This window comes from Schistocerca piceifrons, chromosome X, assembly GCF_021461385.2.
Source record: "Schistocerca piceifrons isolate TAMUIC-IGC-003096 chromosome X, iqSchPice1.1, whole genome shotgun sequence".
NCBI lineage: Eukaryota > Metazoa > Arthropoda > Insecta > Orthoptera > Acrididae > Schistocerca > Schistocerca piceifrons.
Genome location: NC_060149.1, coordinates 551,182,112 through 551,202,822, shown reverse-complemented (window position 1 = coordinate 551,202,822; position 20,711 = coordinate 551,182,112). Strand labels below are relative to the sequence as shown.

General features: G+C 40.5%; 1 protein-coding gene across 1 annotated transcript in view; it reads right to left on the bottom strand.

Annotated features, from left to right (window-relative positions):
* Positions 1-20,711, bottom strand: part of LOC124721170 (zinc finger FYVE domain-containing protein 26) — a 423,927-nt gene that overhangs the window by 82,828 nt on the left and 320,388 nt on the right. Inside the window, exon 30 of the mRNA XM_047246006.1 lies at positions 3,451-3,555. Coding sequence (XP_047101962.1) covers positions 3,451-3,555 — 105 coding nt within the window. The remainder of the gene's footprint in view (positions 1-3,450; positions 3,556-20,711) is intronic.

Sequence of the window (20,711 nt, the reverse complement as noted above, 5' to 3'; positions counted from 1 at the left end):
ACAATAATTACTTGACAAATAAACAGTTTGCCATTAGTCTGCTACCTTAATTGCTCAAAATAATGTTATTATTGTGTCCTGACCTGTTCTCTCCTGTCCAGTGCAACTGGCATGGACACAAAATCTGTAGTGTATCACACTTATTTTGGTCTTTCATAAAGTACAGAATTATTTTTAGGGGAATGCAGGCAGTGCAACCAAAACATTGACATTAGAAAAAGCAGTTATTATAAACATGTTTAACACACAGCCCCAAGAATCGTATGACCTGGTCTTGATTACTGCTCAAGCATTTGGGATCCCCCACCAGATCAAATTAAATGAAGACATAGAAGCAATTCAGAGGCTTGATGCTAGGTTCGTTACCAGTATATCTGAAGAACATCTGACCATTGCAAAAATGCTCTGTGAACTCAACTTGGATCCCTGGAAGGAAGGCAATGTTCTTTTCATGAAACACCACTGATAAAGTTTAGAGAACCAGCTGACTACAGAACGATACTAATGTAAGTTTCTAATAAGGACTTTGAAGACAATACAAGAGAAATTTGGGCTTGTACTCAGGCACATAAACAGTTGTTTTTCCATTGCACCATTTGTGTGCGGCAGAGGAAAAGGTACAATTAGCAGCAGTATGTTGAACTGTATGGTGGCTTGCAGAGTATGGAAGAAGATGTAGATAATTCTGAGATCAAAATATATTAACTGTTCCTTATCTTTCTGATTATGAATAGTTTATCTGTATCTATAATAATTTTGAATTATTTCTAGGATATCATTTTCAACAAATATACTATCAGGATTGGTTCCAGAACATGTTTCACCATAAGGAACTTTTCACTTGGTGGCCCTCTCATCTATTCCCTCATACACTTTTACCTGTTTCAGTTTTTTACTAATTGTAAAAAACATTGTGTACCAATATTGTACTTGGGTGTCCCTTTCACCTTGGCACCCCAAGCTGCTGCTACTAATTCTCTTATGTCCTTTATAGAAATCTTATAGGTGTGGTGGCATTGGCACCCCTCTCAGCTTGGCAATCCAAGTGACAGTTCGTGTTGCTATTGTTACGATGTAAAGCCAAGCGCCGGAACACCAGCCAATTGCATGCTGACCAACCTCTCTCCAGGACGACAATTCGACGGCAGTGACCTCTATGCGAAGAAGATATAATGGCTGCGCCGACTGGTAGTGGCCCAGTTCTACAGCAGCATCAAGATTAGGCACTTCAAGACCAGGGACTTAGGAATTGTATATACTGAAGAGATTTCTTATTTGCATGTCTCCCTTTGCTTGAGACACTTCTGTGTCACTGACAAAGTTAAGTATTGTCATTGCTCATTTCATAATAAAACTCATTTATACAATTTGCTTGAACTGTTTGTCTAGCGATCCGAGAAGGCAGGCTTCCTAGACCCTGCATATTCAAAGACTAGGCATGATTAAACATCTTTGGCCTTAAATCAGCCCTGTATACAGTAAGAGGATAAAAGAGAATTTCATATTTCCTGGTAAATCTTCGTGCCCAAACTTTGTAGAATGTGGCCATGAAAATCTGTTAAAGATTCAAAAGATGAAACTTACATAGCTAAGAATTGAAAGCATTAAATAAAAAATTACATGTCACCCTTGTACAGAAATGTTATTAGATAATAAGAGAATTTTTAAATGATTAAAGCAATATTTTTATTGCCTTTTACACTAGTATGCCAAAGTGGAATATTGCAACATCAATATATTGCAAAAAAATTACATATATGTGGAGCAACAACATGCACATCATTTGCTTGGGGTGGCTAACTAGAGATTCACTTCTACAATGAAGAAACAGAACTCTGGTTTCAATCAATTTCTCATTCCGTGACTTCAACAGTACTTCTGTACATTGGCTACTATTTTTCAAATATTAATCTCATATTTAATATGAATATTGACTTAAAAACAGGAGAGCAACCTGATTTCGGTTTTCTATTATTTCCCCAAATTACTTCAGGCAAATGCCAGGATGGTTCCTACCGTAAGGCCATGGCCAACAACACTATGTGATCAAAAGTATGTGGATACCCCCAAAAACATACATTTTTCACATTAGGTGTATTGTGCTGCCACCTACTGCCAGGTACTCCGTATCAGCAACCTCAGTATTCATTAGACATCACGAGAGTGCAGAATGGGGCACTCCGCGGAACTCACGGACTTTGAATGTGGTCAGGTGATTGGGTGTCACTTGTGTCACATCTGTACACGAGATTTCTACACTCCTAAACAGCCCTAGGTCCACTGTTTCTGATGTGATAATGAAGTGGAAACGTGGAGGCACACGTACAGCACAAAACTGTACAGGCTGACCTCATCTGTAGACTGACAGAGACCGCTGACAGTTGAAGAGGGTTGTAATGTGTAATAGGCAGACATATATCCAGACCATCACACAGGAATTCCAAACTGCATCACGATCTGCTGCAAGTACTATGACAGTTAGATGCGAGGTGAGAAAACTTGGATTTCATAGTCAAGCGGCTGCTCATAAGTCACACATCACATTGGTAAATGCTAAACAACACTTCACTTGATGTGAGGAGCATACACATCGGACAATTGAACAGTGGAAAAACATTGTGCGGAGTAATTAATCACTGTACACAATGTGGGGATCCGATGGCAGGGTGTGGGTATGGCGAATGCCCAGTGAACGTCATCTGCCAGCATGTGTAGTGCCAACAGTAAAATTCGGAGACTGTGGTGTTATGGTGTGGTCGTGTTTTTCATGGAGGGGGCTTGCACCCCTTGTTATTTGGCATGGCACTATCACAGCACAGGCCTACATTGATGTTTTAAGCACCTTCTTGCTTCCCACTGTAGAAGAGCAATTCAGGGATGGCGATTGCATCTTTCAACACAATGCACGGTCTGTGGCGGAGTGATTACATGACAATACCATCCCTGTAATGGACTGACCTGCACAGACTCCAGACCTGAATCCTTTAGGACACCTTTGGGATGTTTTGGGATGCCGACTTCGTGCCAGGCTTCACCGACTGACTTTGATACATCTCTGCAGTGCAGCACTCTGTAAAGAATGGGCTACCATTCCCCAAGAAACCTTCCAGCACCTGATTGAACTTATGCCTGCAAGAGTGGAAGCTGTCATCAGGGCTAAGGGTGGGCCAACACCATAATGAATTGGAGGGTGCCACAAACTTGTAAGTCATTTTCAGCCAGGTGTCAGGATAGTTTTGATCACATGGTGTACCTGTCGCATGCTTCTCATACTAGACTTGTAAATATTTAAATGTCTGTATATGTGAATTAGTTTATGATGTTGTTAAATTGTAACAGCAAGACATATCCATATCCTTATAAATATCATCTACAGATGAATAAGACTACTACTATTACCACTACTATTGGTACTATTACTACTACATATTTACATGGAGCTATACTCACTTAACCATCCTAATAACAATAGTGTGATCAACTTCAGGATTCACAGTTCCAGGTGATATTGGCTGCAGAAGATGTAGCATTCTGTCACAAGCATCGAGAAGAAATCTGCACATATAATGAAAATTAATCAGTAACGGAACTAGTAATGAGTCAATACAATACAGAATATAGTAAAAACTCTTATTAATACAATAACAGAACTTTTAACAATGCTTTAAATTAAAAGGTAAATGATGTGTGTGTTCTTACACATATACACCCTTATAATTATCTGCTTCATTTATATTTACACCTATTGTTATATTTCAAGACCATTTAATCAGCATAGATGATAGATATAGGAGAAGAGTAAAGAGGAAAAAAGTACCATATGTGCTGAAAGGATAACAAAGAAAGAAAATATTATTTTATCTTCTCTATGATATTTTCAAATTTCATTCTTCTTATACGACTCCAATCCACAAATTTCTTCAGATGTGAGAAAAGCAAAGAAAGAGGGTGCTAAATGTGGAGGATGTTGCTAAATTCAAATTACTCCATTTCTATATCTTTATAAATAGGTATGTTGTGCCGATGAAAGTTTTTTTTTTTCCTGTCTTCTCACGTATTTAGCATGAAAGGATTGCAACTGCAAAAAGTGATGTTTCTAATTCCACACTGATTATACATAATACAACATGTTGTTACACACAATATTAGCCAAGATCTGTGAATAAGTGTGCTCCATATATAAACCATCATATGTTAACCGTTTTAGTTAGTCCTACAACCAGAAGTAATTCTTGATGTAGCCATTCAGTGTCTATTTTGCCCAGCTGATGTTCTCATTGCTGAAATACAATCACAAGCACTTCATATAATTGCACTGACCCCAAAGACCTTCAATTTTTTTGCAAATAAATATTATATACAGATGAAGTATTCTAAAGATTCTCCAGAGTAATTCTCATAATCCAGTTCTATCAGGTTTGATGCTGAGCTTCACACAATAATTATGTGAACTAATATTTCTCAAGCTACATTCTGATCCAAGACAAAATGTGGGTTGTGATGTTCTTCTTATTTGGACCACATTTTATTTGCTAATTTTAACATATCATACTGAGATGCTGCAGTTAAAAGCATAACTCAGTTTCTTAAGCAGCAATTCAGAATGTTGTAGCAATGCGTATAAAGACATTTCCATGCTCTGAACACAGCAACCATAATGGACATACCATATAGCACTGAAATATGGCAGTGGGATGAGGGACTATGAATAAGCAGTGAGAATGAATCCTACACAGAGAATCCGTATGCTGTAGATCCACCAACACTTATGCATGAAGTGAAGAAGTTTCCTTTATCAAATATTAAAGGCCACCTTGGGCATATTAAACGTGTATGTGGTGAGTAGTTTTACTGAGATGAAAAATGGGTTTTCAAAATTTTTCACAATTTTCCATTTTAATTGCCTTTTATATAACTCATGGTACTGCCTCTTTGGTAAGACAGTGGCTAAGCCTGGACTGGTGTAGTATCAGATGTTTTGCGTAACATCTACATTCAGTCCATGTGAACATTGTTCCATGATAGTACTGCTGAATAGTGATGCTATGTTGCACAATGCTGATGGAGGGACTCCAACTGAAGCACCTTCTGCCCACCAATAGGAGGACTTGGGATCGGTTACATGGGGCACACTGGATGGGTTGGTGAGAATGCATTGGTATTGAGAACTCTCTCTTGCCGTGACTGGATGTCACTAGTCCCTATCTTTGGGGATGCAACAACTCTCAATATAACTGTCGCAGCCTCCAGTTGCCATAGCGAGTTTGAGTAGTGTACCCCTTAGGCGTGGGCTTTTGGAAAAATAAAACCTCAACTGCTGATGGAATCAGTCTTTTCTTTCTAAGGTTTCCTCCTAACACAACTGGATGATCCACTTCCTGTTCATTTTACCATCCTTATCAAGTTCAACACGTACAAAGTGGCATCAGCTAAAGTGGGATTAGTTCACCATTAGGTCTGGGAGAAAGGTTTCCTTTGTGGATTGTTGCCGCTTTCATTTGATGGATACAAAGTGGGAAAGCCTGTTTGCCTGGTAGTTACCACATGTAACCTGGCAATGATAGAAAACTCTGACATCCAGTTTGCACTTGGAAGTGCATATTGTGCACTCGTGTGTCAATGTGTGCGGAGCATACTGTCAATGCATTAAGCCGTAGATGTCCCCTTTGCTGAGTGGGTGTGCTCTTCAAGACCATGCTACACTGCTGTCACAATCTCCACGATGCTGTGGGCACAGTTTGGTGCATGCTGCCAACCACCCTGCACTTCTGTAGCCATGCCATCTCTTTCCACTGCTGAGCATCCATGCTGCCTTGGCACTGCAAGCAAGAGGCTGCCACTGCCACCACCTTCATTATATTCATGCCCGGCACCACTGGTGCATCAACACTGCCACCTTTGCTGCTATCTTCATCAATATGGGATGTTAATGTAAGTATAGCTGCAATGCATCCTTACTTTTCTTCACCACCTGTGATGCAAGCTTCTGCCATGAGAACTCATCATTGCTTAATCTAGTACAGGTTACTGTTGAGACCCCTCTTTTGAAATGTTGTTGGTCTACAGAAATCTTGGTCCTAATATTGTAACCATGCCTGAGACACAATTGCGTACTTTGCCAGGGTGGCCAGAAATGGCTGCTGCTGCTGCTTCTAATGGTGAGGTAGATCATCGTGCACCCCTAAAAATGAAGCTTAATCAAATAGCACTTGACAAAGTACACTTACAGAGACAGCTTGATGAAGATTTACATGAGCCCCACCATGATATTTGGCATCTATGTGCTATCATTTGTGTGCCTAATGTTTCCAGTACTCTCCCTGCAGTTAATTTTGTACCTTCATTTTCTGGACCAAAAGGTGAAAATCTCACCAAATTCCTCCATGATGTAGGGCAAACAAGTTCCTGTCCTGATAGCTTTCTTCTAAATGTAACAAAATTAAAACTTTCTAGTGATGCACGCACGTATGTGGAGTCAGTCGATGCAGTGTGTGACAGTCACTTTTGACAAATGGGGTGTCAGTCATTACTGAGATTGGTTATCAACACTCTGACAGAAGTACGGAGAAGATTTTGAAGCATTTACTGATTGCATCAAACTGTATCTTGCTGCACATATGCCTTAGGAAAGAATCAAACAGGTAATGAAGTGCTACTCCAACGATTTATGTATTTATAAGGGGAATTAACCCGCAGTTTGGAGGTGAGGTAAAAGTAACCTCCACCACCTTTCTGCATGAAGTAATTTAATTAGCATTAATATGCAAAGAAGCAGGATGGGTCGTTTTGACCCCTGCACACAGTATTCAACTGCATCAAGTTTTTGTTAATAATACCAACTGCCAGAGGTGTCGAAAACCGAACCACACTGCAAGTGTTGTCATGCTCCTTGTTGCACAAAATGGCGCAAGATCGAGCATCCATGTGACAAATGTCCACAATACAAGAGACAAAGTTTTCCATAGAGGGCTGCTCAAAAGTGGAGAAATGAGCGAGAGGCAGGCTCTGCCACCCATCCTTGCAGCCAGCCAAAACTATGAATCTAGTCAAGAAGGAAATGATTAACGAGGTGGCAAATTTAGTACTAGAAGGTAAGCTCAGAGGGGAGACTGTCCATATGTTAGTAGATACCGGAGCTCACATTAGTGTGTTATTTGTGTCACAACATGACAAGTGTGTGTGCGTTCAAGCTGCTGCAATATAACATACGTGCCTTAGTTGAGGAGATGATACCATCTGGAACTTGTTTTGTTGACCTGCAAATCAACGAGAAAAAATATGGATTTGACATGGAGGTAGTGAGGAGACACAGACGAGATTTTGATATCATTTTAGGAACTGATTTCCTGCACTTTTTTCAGGCAGTGATAGATTACAAGACACAAACTATTCAATTCAGAGAGGCAACCCACTGTTTTGGCAGTCAGCACATGCCTCAATCATGAGGAGCTTGTGGTGCCAGGCCTCTTCCACAATCTTCAATAGAACCACATACATGGGCATTAAACACTAACACCCCTGTCAGAATCAGCAGAGGTATGGGAAAATTTCTCTGGGTGGATGTGAAAACTCGAATATCGTTGAGATCGTACTTTCTAGTCAATCTGCTCAGCCAGAATGACATTCTTGGCTGGTTGCAAATCCAATTTAAGAGAAGCATAAGTGAACCAGAAGTTTTAGGAAAAAAATTTAGAATACCAGTTTGTGTTAACGATTTCAGTCAATGAGATATGGAGATTCCATGTGGAATGATACTGGCAGGTGGAGACGAGGTTATACAAACAGAAGTTCACTTTGAATAACAGTTTAAGCAAAGTAAGAGGAAGAATTTGCCTGTGAGAAAGGTTTATGTAATTATGCCTGTGTTAAGGAATCAATAGCAAGAGAAGTTGGCACATTTGCCTAAGTCAGATCAGAATCTTTTGTACCCATTCCTGGAGGAATATGTGTGGCTATTCGAGGAAAGACAGTATTTGTCGGCAACTGACCTCGAACAGCACAAAATTCCCATGGAATAGCTCAGAAATCGCATAGATTATCATATCATCTACAATCTGTTGTTGAAGAAACTATTCAACAGCAGCTCGCTGCAGTGATAATTCAACTCCTCTGCAAGCACATGGTCATCACCTGTAGTTGTGATCCCAAAAGAAAATCATTAAATGGAGAGAAATCCTATTGTCTATGTGTTGATATGAGAGTGGTAAACAAAGTCACTACATCTGACACTTGTCTACTATCCTGTATTGACAAAACATTTGACCGATTAGGGAAATGTAAGTATTTTAGCAATCTTGGCATGCTCTCTGGGTACCACAAAACTTCTATTGCACGGGTACCACAAAACTACTATTGCACCGCCAGATCAACCCAAAACTGCTTTTGTGGCCCCTATTGAACTAGATGAGTTTCTCCACATGCCTTTTAGTCTAATGAATGGGTCTGTAACTTTTCACAGGTTCCATGACTTACTACTGGAGCCTACTATGTGTCTCATGTGTCTCAGTGATAGAATAACTTTTTCAAGAACAGTTGAGGAAGACACAGAAAGATTAAGGAGTGTGCTGTCTAGGTTGCAAAATACACACCTAAGTTTGAAGAGAGAGAAGTGTTCATTTGCTAAGTCACAAGTCCAGTATCTGGGACATATTATTATTGCAGCTGGAGTTAAGCCAGACCTTAGGTTGATAGAAGCTGTAGACAATTTTCTAGTACTTACAAATGTTTAAGAGTTACAATCATTTCTGGGACTAGCAAATTACTATCATCATTTTATGGAGGATTATGCTATATAGGCAAGTCATTGATGAAGTTGTTAAAGAAAGAAGGGCACTGAATTTGTGTAGACAGAGGAATGTGACACAGATTTGAGAAAAATTAAGGATGTTTTAACAAGTTCACCTTTGTTAACCTACCCAGATTTTGAAAAACCATTTATTCTTTCCACAGATGCATCTGATTCTTTCTCAGGAATACAGTAGTGTGGGAAGGCCTATGGTTACACCTCTTGGCAGATGAATTCATATGAGATTAATTATAGCACCACTGATAACGAGCTTTTAGATCTTATGTTTGGAGTTAATTATTTTAAATGCTACCTCTATGGACACAAGTTCACTGTGGTCACTGACCATGATGCCCTTGTATGGATACTAAGTTTAAAGGACCCCAGTAGTAACATTATACGGCACAATCCTGGCGATCTCCACCACAATGCAGATGGATTAAGCTGCAAAGTCAGAACTGTTCAAGACAGATGATGTTTCAAAAGAGGAGCTAAAGTAAGCACAATAGAGAGATGTAGAATGTCACCAGCATGCATCCTACCTGGAGTTTGTCACTGAAGAAGGTATTCTATATCGCAAGACTCTCTTGGGTAACATAATGCTAATACCTAAAGAAGTAGAGCAGCACATTATGGCACAATTTCATGAAATTTTTCAAGCCAGACATAATGGGTAGTGTGCCACAAATGCTAGGACAGCCTCCCACTTTTGATGGAAGGGCAGACAAGCAGATGTATGGAAATATATTCAAAATTGTTTATTTTGTGCACCTGGAGCACCCCCTCCAAGGAACAAAATCCCCTTACAGACACTCTCAGAAGCTACAAAACCATTTCAAACCATTGTGTTAGACATTGTTGGTCCCTTTCCACAAAATGCCCAAAGTAATAAGTACATCTTGTCTATTTTTGATAATTTTTCTTGGTACTTAATTCTAGTACCATTCACAGATATGACCACTGAAACAGTCACTTATATCTTTGTCAGTCACTTTGTTCTTCAGTCTGGAAGGTGCAACACTATATTAACTGATCAAGGTTCCAACTTTATGTCTGCTCTATTTGTATTAGTGTTTAAACTGTTAAGAACCAAGATACAGTGCATAATGCCCTTTCATCCACAGGCTAATGGTCGCCTTGAATGTGTCAATGTGTCAATAAGATGACTGTTTGAATGCTGTCTTATTACATGGGAAGGGCTTATATAGGCTGGGATAAATATGTTGCTTATGTCGTTTGGCGTATAGCAGCTGTATGAATGAATCAACTGGGTATACACCCTCCGAGGCATTCTATGGAAGGTCCATGAACTCCTTGTCTGAACACAATAATCTCCCACATGAAGTAAATATGAGTGAAGTAAAAGGATTAGCCTGCCATCATAAGTCAATTTGAAAACAATCAGAACAATGAAAAAACTACTCAAAGACAGTTGCAGCATAGTAACAAAGGGTCTACACTTTTCCAGTATAAACCTGGTGATCTTATGCTGCTCCAAAATCCAGCAGTAAGAAAGGGAGGAACTAAGAAGTTCACTCCTCAGTATGACGGCCCTTATTCTGTTTCATGGGTGACTCCCCCATAAATGTGGAGATCCAGTTGTCTGATCGTACTGTGTTAGTGCATTTTGACCAGCTTAAGCCATACCACAGCTGAGATATGCCACCGCCAGCTGTATCACCTAGCTCTGCCCAAGCAAAGGCGTTACTGCAAAAAAAGTAAAGAGACAAGCCACTGCCCGCGTGTCCTCACTACATCTTAAGAAATAGCCACCCCTATGCCCTAAGGTCTAGGGACTAAGTTTGCTCTATTTACAGAAAAGAAAAAAGTGTCAGATTTATAGTAGAGTATAAAAATGTGAGTAATAATTTATGTAGAGGTACATGGAAGTCTGGGGTAAAAGTCAGCATTGTTATTTGAATTATGTATATAAACATGTATCAGATAGACAGATTTAATTCCAATAGAGATGCATGCTGCACCTCAAAATGATAGAAGAAGATGCTTGTGATATTTTATCACATGTATCTGCACTGTGCTGTAGAATAAGCTACAGCATTAAGGATTTGTAACTAGAGCAGTAGAAAATCAACTGTGGTGCTTTAAAGCAGAAAACCAGTGATGTGGTAATCTACTGAACTTTAGAAGCTGTTACAATTATGGTTATTTGTGTCAAGTAGTTGAGGAAAAATTGTGAACGTACTATTAGCCACATGAGAACATTACCTACTGATTCAAATGGATAGCAGATGTTAAGCTATGAATGAGTACTTACACTGACTTACTGACAGAAACCACGAATAAAGAGGTTTCACAAACTGTAAGCCCGTAGAGAGCCTGACCCTACATGCCAGAATTACGCAGTCCCTACTGGAATAATGTATTTATAGACACAGTTGACCTTCAGCAATCAAGTGCAGTATTACAGCTGTTACAAATTTTTGGTAATTATAACTGTATCCTACCACACTGGAGATACTCTGCACATTTGTATATTTTGCCCTATTACATCATACAATATGACACTGGAAGACTTATGTAACTACTGCAAACACTGAGGATGAATTACATAGAGCACTACACGTCAACCCAAAAGTGAAAAACTGCCTGTTAAATTATTTTTAGTGCTATGATACGCTCTACACCTGAACACACACTTGATATTCATGAGCCAAATTATTTTGATTAATTTGCCTAAGGATAGGCACAACTTATATATTTTGCACCAAGCCCATCCAGTGCTACTTTATGAAGCCACATTGTATATTATATTTATTACTGAGATCCCATTATTCATTGCATCAACATGAAACTTCCAATCTACACAAGCAGGTTCATCACTGGACTGTCAACGCTACCTATAAGAGGCGTTGATCCAGCACAGCCGTTCGTTATAACCACAGGTACACTGAACATAAGTGACTGAAGTACAAAAACACATGAGGATTCACATCTGTAATAGATGCCTCCGACACAGTAACATTGACCACGATAGGATGTTCCACAAGGAAGCATATGAAAGAGTTAGTAACAGTTTAAACAGATACAAAGAAACAGTTTTCCTTTGAAATTTCCTGGCAGATTGAAACTGTGTGCACACAGTTTTAATCTGCCAGGAAGTTTCATATCAGTGCACACTCCACTGCAGAGTGAAAATCTCATTCTGGAAACATCCCCCAAGCTGTGGCTAAGGCATGTCTCCACAATATCGTTTCTTCCAGGAGTGCTAGTTCTGCAAGGTTCGCAGGAGACCTTCTGTGAAGTTTGGAATGTATGAGACGAGATACTGGCAGAAGTAAAGCTGCGAGGATGGGGCGTGAGTAATGCTTGGGTAGCTCAGTTGGTCGAGCACTTGCCGGCGAGAGGCAAAGGTCCTGAGTTCGAGTCTCTGTCCAGCACACAGATTTAACCTGCCAGGAAGTTTCGTATCAGTGCACAATTCGCTGCACAGTGGAAATTTTATTCTGGAGTTTCCCTTTACTAACAGGACTCAGGAAGCAATGATAATATGAAATGAAAATATGTCAATCAGAACTTTCATAGGAGGCAGACATTTTCCAAGTACCCTCACAAGTTTGAGAGATAACAGGAAACCGCATCAGAATTAATAATGGAAGAGTTGACTATGTCCACAGCTGCTCTAGCTACTAATAATGATTACTGTATCTAGCATAAGGTTACTGAGATCCACTTTGCTGTTTTTAAACTTGTATATACTAGATTTTTTGATTTTGTTACCTAAAGAGTGACAGTTTTCCCCACCTTCTGAATCTGGCCGTAGAGTTAAATGCATTTTGTGTCATGTGTATACTCATAATTAATGAAAGAAACTGCCATAATGTTGCTAGGTATTGCTCAATATGAGCAAACAAGTATATATAAAAGTAGATATTGTGTGCCAAATCTTATTTGTTCATTTATAAATAAAATTGTTAGGGAAAAGCTTCCCTTACTTACTGTCCCTTCCCCTGCTGTAACTGATTCAGTGATTTAGTATTCTCCCTTGTGGGAGTGCATACCTAATTTGGGTGTTCGATTTGAAATGGAACACACACACCTTAACACAGATTGCCATATTGCACTCTGATTTGGGTTACGGCAACAATCCTAATTGAGCAGGAGTTAGCACTGTTTATTTCCATAAGAACTGGCAGTAGTTAACTGTGAAGGAAAGTCTATGATGGATAATCCCATTAATAACATTACCACACTAGAGGTACCATATGGGACATATCAATTTCCTGTAACATCACTGAATGACAATGACACATGACATTGAGGGGGGAACGGTCAATTTTGGTGATGTGGTGTGTGCTGGTTGACATGTGAGGGAATGTTTGTTTGTTCCTGCAGTGAATGGGGTGAACTGGAATGAAATTTTAATAATGTGGTTCCTTACGCTACTGACGGGGCATGGTATGTGCAATCCACTCTCCTGGTGGGTAACCATAAATGCATGCTGCTGCAGTAAACTTCTGAGTCCTCCCTCTGTATTTATTACCCTAGCACCATGTTACCAATTCTATTTGGTACTTCCTTCTTCTGTTGAGAAGAGGCCATCCCAGGATAATCTGAACTGGGTCGACCAAAGCGTCCGATCCCACCTGTCGGCTTTGACCTGTGACGTAAGGCTGTTGTGGTGTGTGATGTCAAGATGGTGCGGAATTTAGTTTGTGAGAGTGGCGTGTTTGTAGGTGTCATTTTGACGTGATCGGTGGTGCTCTCTGGTGGTGTGCTAGGTGATGTTTTTGGTTTAGTTTGTGTGTGTGGTGTGTTTATAGGTGGCGTATTGTTCCGGTCAGTGGTTCTCTCTGGTGGTGTGTTTATGGGTAGTGTGTTACATGGCATATGGGGTTCATTTGCATGATAGTACTGCACGTGTGTTGTATCGGGACTGTGCTTTCAGTGGAATATTTTTCAGTGAGTGAACAATTTTAGTTTTGTTATTTCGACGTTATTGCAGTTTTTTTGTTCATTGTGTGTGAATTTTGGTAAATTGCTTTTTTTATTTGTTTGGTAGGTACGGATATGACTGACAAGGTCAATAGTTTTTGGTTGTCGGCGATGATAGGGGACAGTGCGTTGTCTGTAATAAAATTTCTTCAACTATTCGGGTTTTTGGATGAAGTAATGAAGTGTTCAGTATGTCGTGAAGAAATGAGGCTTACTACAGTTCCGGCATCTCGGACCAGGGATGGCTGTATGTGGAGATGTCATAAGGATAAAAGGTCAAGGGAAGTGTTTGATTCCAATTTTGTTGGTTTGTTGTGTTTTTTGAGGTAGTGGTGATTGTGGACGTGGTTGAGGTCAAGGGAAGTGTTCGATTCCAATGTGTGGTTGTGGCTGTGGGTGTTCCAGTATTGGGAGTTGCTATTGAGCTAACTTGGTCAAGGGAAATGTCCGATTCCAGAGGATATTGTTTAGTGGAATTTGGGGAGTTTGGTGTTGTCGGTTTTTTCGTCGTTTTGTGTAGTTTGGTATGATGGTGTGTGTCTAAATTTGTTTATATTTACTTCTTCCCCACCCAAAAACCCCCAAATTCCCACGCTTGTCCCGTTAGTTTCATTAAGTTTTTTGTGGAACGTGTGTGTGTTGGTTTTTCAATGTATTTTTGTGTTTGTGGTCATGTCTATGTGATGACGCCATAGGCGCCATATTGGAGTCGTAGTGTATGGTCGTTTCCACCATATTTGTGACGTCATGGGTCAAAGCAGATGGGCGGAATCGGACGCTTCTGCATTTCCTCTGAACTGAGTCACTCCAACAGTACCTAATATATCTCATCTTTTCCATCCAATGACAATGGCGTATTGCTCATACCTTTGGTAAGAACACTTGCCCACAAAAGACAAAGGCCCCAAGTTCGAGTCTCGGTCCGGCACACAGTTTTAATGTGCCAGGAAGGTTCGCAGGAGAGCTGCTGTGAAGTTTGGAAGGTAGGAGACAATGTACCTAATCTATCTCATTTTTTCCATCCAACAACAATGACGTATTGCTCCTACCTTTCGACGCTATTCCATACTTAGTTTCACTCTGGTTTACTGTAAGGCATGGGTGACATCTCAGTCTGTCAGCCAAGCAGATGACAAATGTTTCGAAGGCTGAAACAATGTATTGATGATCAGTCACTAAGTGTTTGGGGAATTCTAGGGAGAAAACCATTTCACTGTGGCCCACACTAGGCCTCCAAGACATCTTTCGGTAGCTGAACTTACTTCCTGCCAACACTCCTCCTTTTACTCTACCTTCTGACCTTCACAAGTACACATGAACATTTTTCACACATTTTTGCTTTTCACATCAGCCATTTTTATTTTGAGGAGAATTGAGCGGCCTATTCAACTGTTATACTCAATTAATGGGTAACAAGTGACACTATTTTCACTAAATCACTTAAGCATTAAATGACTAGGAGGTTATCAATTACTCTCCCACTCTCCAGTGATGTGCTCTAGCATAGTGTGACTAGAAAGAACAATGACCCCAAGAGAGTCATAGTATTTTCTTCTGTTTAGTCTTCTTACTACGATCCACCTATCCTCTGTCATATTATTATTCACATAGAGACACACATGCCTTCCACACACACTGAACGCTATTCAATATCTAGTAGGTCATAGTAGCTTCACTCACACTTAGCTCAAACATAATCTGTACATATCTATTTTTTTTATTTAAGAAAAAAAAGAAGAAAACAAGATTCTCAGTTTCGTCTGCTACCACCTCTTCTAGTGTCATTAGCGAGTGTTCACCAGTTGCAACCCTTCAGCTGCAGTCAGCATTTGTATATTCAATAAGATCCACTGACAATATACCACTCTGCTGGCTAATGCCTGTTAGCGTGGCCGTAACAACCCCTGCCCCTGTTTGCAGCCCTTTGGTTACCACCAAAAATTTGGTAACTTACCCTTCTCAGAAGCATGATACTCTGTCATCATAGAGCGATCAAGCATTATATATTGGAAAGAGCTATCAATTGGTCAATCCTTCTTGTGTCCAAATTTGGTTTTCTGACCTGCAGAATTGTAACTTTACACGTTTGTTTGGTCCCTGGTGTTTCTCGTCACCTACAGATGTCACTGCTGCCCACTGATCACTAACATGATACATTAGTTTAGCACATCTGTGTGACCTTTTGTTAGATCTAACATGTAGTCCATGAGTACTGAATTATTTCCCCCCAAGCACTAGCCTGCTGCTCTCAACTGAGGAAATGTCTGTAAAGAGCATAATCTGCTCAGAAGGCAGAGTTTGTTTTATCTACTCAGGGCAGAAAATTTCCCAACGAGGGCAGGTGTATTCACTTTGCTGTTACTTCACCTTTCCTGAGGTGATCTTTCATCTCTTCTGTGCCCTTGTGCAGTGTTCTCAACTTTATCAAAAATGGCTCTGAGCACTATGGGACTTAACTTCTGAGGTTATGAGTCCCCTAGAACTTAGAACTACTGAAACCTAAGGACATCACACACATCCATGCCTAAGGCAGGATTCGAACCTGTGACTGTAGCGGTTGCGCGGTTCCAGACCGTAGTGCCTAGAACTGCTCGGCCACTCTGGCTGGCTCAACTTTATCCTTTACCACTTTCATTAAATGGTGACTACACACATGCTTAACAATATTCCCAGTTTCTCTGAGACTTCCAGCCATGCTCCATATCTAAGGGGAATCCCCAGTTCTACTGTCAAAATATCTAATGATGGAGCCCTTGTCTTCATGGACATAACCTACCAATGTGGTAGCACTCTTTTGTTCAAGGGCAACAACTCCTTTATTAATTCATTACTTTACTGGGTACAAAAGCTGGAGCAAAATGTGGACAGCACAACTAGCAACTGAGTCACCACATACTATGTCCCTTATTTATGCACGGAATGTGCTAGGTGGTCTTCAGTCACATATCAACACCCTGTACTCATGCCCAATGTGTGATGTATTCACACATGCTCAAAGTCTTGCCCTTGGGCTTCTCTATTATTTTACTGCTTTACATGTTTAAATTTTTATGCTTTCCATACATTCTGACAATTGCACATAATGTGGTGTGATGCACTTTCCCCCTTGACTGATTTTGATACTGTGAATGTTAAAACACACATTGCTGACATACAATAAAGTATGTCTGTGTGAGATCCTCCGCAAAACTGATGGCAGTCTGAAGTCCAAGTGCTATCTGGATTTACTCTAATATACGATGTAGTGCCATTCGATCACAATCAACAGTTATCTGCTATCTTATTACTGCACACTTTCTTACTATACTACCACATACACTTTGTACACAGCACAACACTTTACACTAACAAGTCATTTCACTTTGTTCAGAGAAAACAATTTGGCTTTATTGCTATAACGCTACTGTTAATGATACAGATAACTGAATTTATGGCTCCTCAAGGTTATAACACCACTACTAATGGGTTTCCATGGTACACGTGGGATCAATTTTGCTGAACTTCTTGTATCAGCCTCACATCCCTCTCCTACCCGCTGTTGGAAAATATAAACTATTGTTTAACTATACACCCAAGCTTGTGGCTGAGCCTGCTTGGATTTTTCCATTACTTGCCACTACAAATCAGCACTTCTTGCTGTCTGATTGATTTTTCTGAGTGAATGCATAGGTTGTAAAACAAACGATTCCAGGCATTTGGTTTCACCTGCTTCTACGTGAACACCAACTAATGTGATTTGTAAGCACCCATAACCATACAATGCCTCATATTTTCTCCTTCTTTTCTGGGCTTATGCAAAGTACTGTCATTACACATGTGAACATGGCTCATTCCATCGGCTGTTGTCCATGTTCAGCATTTCATGCTGCCACATTCCACATACTTCACCAGTTCGTTCAATGATATACAGGTAACTACCTCCAGACATTCTTCCTGCTGACAGTTATCTTATGTGAAATATATCTTTTGCATTATACGCTGATTAACTGACAGAGTGTTAAGACTTATTTGCTGTAATGTAACACAGTGTATATTACTGTAGGCATCTGGGCTGGTATTAGATAACGCTGCTCCTGAAGCCTCATAAACAAGCAATAATCACGGTCACTGAGACACTTCAGTCCCATTGCACTATCATCATCTGCTGTTGATCCTTGCCATGATGTGCTGTATTGTATTTGCTGTACTTACTAGTGCTGTGGATGCCTCTCTTTTCCAAAACCACCCATTGTCATTGGGTTTAATGTCTGAGTGATTGGCTAATGTGCTGTACATCCCTAACCAAGTGAGTATAGCGGCTGACTTGGACTTGGCATCTGCAGTTCATGGTCTAGTGGCTAGTGTTGCTGTCTCTGGTTCGATTCCCAGTCAGGTCAGAAATTTTCTCCACCCAGAGAGTGGATATTTGTGTTGTCCTCATCAGTTCATCATCATTCAGGAAAGTGGCAGGATTGGACAGGGAAAAGATTGAGAATTTGTACAGGCACTGATAACCACACAGTTGAGCCCCCCACAACCCAAATATCATCATCATCATCATCATCATCATCATCATCATCATCACCACCACCACCATCATTGTTGGATTTGGCCATTTTAAAAGAAGAAGAAGTATTATGACAACAAATTATCAATTGATTAACGCCATGGGAAACATTGTTGTGAAGGCTGCGCCAAAGCAGAATGCTTTGTACCTTATGGGGCATTAAATTGGTGCTTATTACCAACCAGGAACAACTGTGAAGCATTTTGGATGCCATGCTGCTGCAACACACCAAGTGAGCTTGATTCAACATGGACAGCACAGTGCTGATAAAATATTTGCCAGCACTGACCAAGCTGATGCTGGTCATTGGGATATAACTCTCTGACAAGTCACTTCTTTTTCTGCCCAGATCCATGAAACCCCTGTATGAGAGCACGTGTGGCTCATGCACATCTAGGACAATTTTCTGTCTAGCACCAGACGAATTTGTACTGTAGCTACTGAACTAATACAAAAATATGAGGAACTGAGGAATTCAATCCAGCATCAATTGGTTACTATGCACCAGGGGCTGTCAAACCTAACGCTACCCTGGAAGTAACTAAGGCACTACAAATTCTATTGTATAACACCCATGCAATCCAGTTACATACTACTACATTATTAATCAGCTGGGTTTACAGCAAAAACTTGGCACTAACCTATTACCTGCTAAACTGTTCTTGCAAATGTTCACTAACATTTCTTCTTGCAACATAGGTACACCCACTGTTAAGCTTTCTGTTCGTTTTACCTACTCTCACAAAACTAGTTTTAAACCTTTTATGTTATACCTGCCTGAAGTACCTACTGTGTTACCACACCCACACAGCTTGCCGGTGTTACCTAACAATTCTGAGACTCGACTTTTAGATTCAGTTAACAAATTAGCTACCAAACATGGACAAATCACTCTTCATCACACAACTGTGCATATCATTGAATGGAATGGCAAAGATTACATGTACAGAGTGACTATTCCCAATGTGACAACTGTCCCTCTAACTCCAATCCTTATCTGCCTTGTTGAATGGATCTTGTATACCAGTGGCTATTGTGAATGTTTTAAGCCAAGCCCTCAACCAATACCCAAGCAGTAGCCATCAGGCGAATATCATTTTAATACCTAGGCACACTTTAGGCATGGCCCTCCCTTAAGTTAAGATGTAGAGGTTAGTGGTTTGTATTATTACATTGGTATTCGTTTTAAAAGAACAAATTTTGTGTCTTGGCATGGGGGTCATGCAGAGTCACTAAAGCAGATAATTGTGTTTCAAAGAATATTTGTATTGAAAATTAAAACTCCTGCATATCAGGCACAAGTGTTATTTTGAAATTTTTATTAGGAAATGTAGATGATTATACAGTTTTGTAAACCAAAGTCATATAAACTGCCTAATTGTCTTTATTTGTAGAACAAAGCTCATTCCATGGCAGTCATGTTAAAAACAACCATGCAACTGTTACCTTGTAAATGGCCACGCAACCTAAATCCTTCTGTGTGCCCTCCTCTGATGCGAACTCCATTCTTGAGCATTGCATTCGCCTGTAATCTGCAAGGCCTACTCGCTGAGCTTGCAGACTCCGTACGGCAGCACCAGCCCTGTCGGCTTTGACCGCAGCTCTACACACTGGCACAAGAGCCCTGCCAAACGCTGTTCAGCTGCTGTCTGGCTGACTGCCTCAACCACATCCTCACACGCTGTTCACTTGCTTGTATAGCATTCGTCCCCCCCACCCCCCACCCCCCCCCCCCCCTTCCAGCAATGCTGTCACACATGTTTAGGATCTGTAAAATAGCTCTCATGGAAGGGAGAAGAAATGTGTATGGTGAGCAGTTTTGCAGTTTTACTGAGAGGAAACATTTTTTCCATTTTAATTGACTTTCATGTGGCATATGGTACTGCCTCTTTGGTAAGACAGTGGCTGAGCCTGGCCCGGTGTAGTATCAGATGTTTTGCATAACACCCACACTCAGTCCATGTGAACATCATCCTACTGTAGTACTGCTTAATAGGGATGCTATGTTGAGTACCGATGATGGAGGGATGCGCACTGAAGCACCCTCTGCCCACCAATAAGGTTTGGGGGGGTCTTCATGTGGAGCGTGTCAGACGGGTCAGTGAGAATGTGTCGGTATTGAGGATGCCCTTTGGCAACAACCAGACATGTCCACTAGTTCCTCCCTTTGGGAGCACAATGCCTCTCAATTTCAATGCAGCAGCCTCCTGTTGCTGTCATGAGTTTGAGTAGCATACCCCTTAGGTCTAGGCTTTTGGAGGAATAAAATCCACTGGTGATACAAACAGTCCTTTTGAAGGTTTTTTAATACCACCACTAGATGTTCCACTTCCTGCTCATTTTCTCATCCTGACCATGCAATGACAGCTTTGCTACTACTGAGTCAATGTGTGACAAACTATTTATATCAACGAAACAAGCGAAAAT